Here is a 2,240-nt window from a genome sequence, read left to right as displayed (position 1 = left end):
GCTGGATTTCAGGCATTCTGCTATGAACAAACTCTGTACTTCATAAGGCAGTGGACCTGGATCCACACCCCAACTCCACCATGCCAGCTGCTAGATGAACCACCCTGTGCATGTCCTGTCACCTCTTCATTTCACCCATAAAGTCTGTTGAACAATACCTCCTTCACAGAGTTGTTGAGGAATTTAAATGAAATAAAATTATATAATATGCCTGGGACCAAAAGACAGTCCACCTGAGAGAGTCAGCCTACCAGGCCTCTTTGCCAGAGCCCCTTGCTTCTCACTCTCTCCTCCCTGGGGGGCTCAAGCACCAGAGCACTGGGACCAGCAAGGGAAGGGGCAAAGGGGCATGGGGAAGCAGATGGCCTCAGGGAGGTGCAGAGGTTGAAACCCTAGACCCAGCAGATCTCAGTAAGGAGCACAGTGCGATGGCTGAAGTGCCACAGCCCACAAAGGCCACACCCTGGGAGTGGTATAGTTGTCACAGTGAGAATATTCCTTCTGTGTGTGGGAGGCAGAGCAGGGCTCCTGGGGTGCTGTCTCTTTCTCTGTGTGGCTCAGAGGCTTGTGAGGACAGCTGGTGACAGTGCAGCTCATGTGTAGCTGCTGTCCTGTCAGTCTGCCTCTACGTACTCACTGACGCCATGGGAACCATTGAGGGGCACCTGCTGGCTGCAGCATTCTTCCTCTTCTACGCACTCTACTATTCAGTGCTAGTGTCCATGGCTCTGCTACGGGGACAGAGGGTCCTCAAGCCACCTCTTCCCCCAAGGGAAAAACAAGGACACAGGCTGTGGCAGCGGGTACCACTGGAAGGAATGGTGAAGGTGGTGATTACTCTCACTGGCATCTTAGCTGAGTTCTTCTACCCACCAGGGATAAACCGGATGAAGATGGTGGACTGGGAGGACCCCCAGCGGCCATTCATGTTCACGGACGCCTGGCACCACATTACCATGTACTTGTTTTTCATGCTCAGTGGCGTGGTGGACATTGTCAGCCAGCTGTGTCTGGCTCAGCAGAGCAGGAAGCTGGAGCGAGCCGCTGAGGCCGTGGCCTTCTATGTGCTGGTGCTGCTGATGATAGCCCACCTTGAGAATAAGAGCACCCTGGAGATCCGGGTGCACGTTCTGTTCCTGGTGCCCACCTTCCTGGTAGCCCTGGTGCTCAACATCGAGGTCTGGGTCCCTGACCAGCCTCCGCTCTGGGTGCTCAAGACCTGGATGGGAATGGTGCTCAGCACTTGGATGCTGCAGTTATCTGTGGTGATGTACAGTCCTCCTTCTGGACAACCTTGGAAGGCAGACAACCCCAAGGACATGACTTTCCTTTCCATCTTCTTCTGCTGGCACCTGGGCTTAGGGGCTGCTCTGCTGGCTGCTATCTATAGCCTCTGCAGCCTCTGGCATCACCACTGCTCCTCCTGGACAGCGACCCTGGATCCCAGTTACCAGCCGTGCCCCACAGAATCCAATGGTGGAGAGCTAGGCAAGCTCAGAGCAGAGGCCATGCTGTAGGATATAGGTATCTAGGTACTGAAACTGTCTTTCTCCCATGCATATTGTAATGAGAACTTCAAGGCAGGCCACTGCATGGATAGCACAGAAATGTCCTAGAATCTAAAGTATGGCTTTCCATCCCAGGAGCCATCTTCCTTGTTCTGAAATAAACCTTTCAGCCCCAAGAATGGCTTCTTACCTATCACTCTGTTCTCCCCAGGTGAGTCCCTTGGCTCTTCCATTATTCATATGGTTCCTGGCCATGCACACCTATGAAGTGTGAACAAGCAGTAGTGCTTCTCTCTAATAGCTTTTGGGATTCAAGGGGAGGATGTGAAGTGAGGAAATAGGAAACAGGTGAAGGAGGTTAGTGGGGGTCTGGGGAGGATTCGGGTGTGTGCCTATAGCAGAAGTGTTTCAATGGATGAAAGACAGAGGGGTCTGTTTCTGCACAATGGTGAGATGTTTTCTTCCTTTCTCTCTCTACTTTTTAAAATTCACATGAAGTGTAGCAGGATAAATAACTTGTATGTCTTTTTATTTATTTTTTTTTAACTTAAACTAAATGAGGCTACTTCTGTCTCCTGAGAGAGTAAGGGATGAGAGGTCGGTGGCAAGGAGGAAGCAGGGATAATCAAAGTAGCATAGTCTCAAGTGGTGAGGGGAAAAAAGGTCAAGGAGGAATTCCCAAAGGTGGTTATAAAAAATTAGGATGATTTAAATGTAACTTTTTAAGTTTTT

The 2,240-nt window shown here is 50.6% G+C and overlaps 1 protein-coding gene across 1 annotated transcript; it reads left to right on the top strand.

Moving 5' to 3' along the window:
• The first annotated feature begins 644 nt into the window (after positions 1–644).
• Positions 645–1,517, top strand: LOC143407795 (transmembrane epididymal protein 1A-like). The gene has a single exon (XM_076866986.2). The coding sequence runs from the start codon at positions 645–647 to the stop codon at positions 1,515–1,517; it is 873 nt and encodes a 290-aa protein (XP_076723101.1).
• Positions 1,518–2,240: the final 723 nt, after the last annotated feature.

Source organism: Callospermophilus lateralis, chromosome 10 (assembly GCF_048772815.1).
Source record: "Callospermophilus lateralis isolate mCalLat2 chromosome 10, mCalLat2.hap1, whole genome shotgun sequence".
Taxonomy (NCBI): Eukaryota; Metazoa; Chordata; class Mammalia; order Rodentia; family Sciuridae; genus Callospermophilus; species Callospermophilus lateralis.
The sequence above is the reverse complement of the archived record's forward strand: the minus strand, read 5'-3'. Positions and strand labels throughout refer to the sequence as shown.

What these genes read in the sequence shown, in the direction of transcription:
- LOC143407795 (XM_076866986.2), top strand. Translation starts at nt 645, where the DNA reads ATGGGAACCATTGAGGGGCACCTGCTGGCTGCAGCATTCTTCCTCTTC.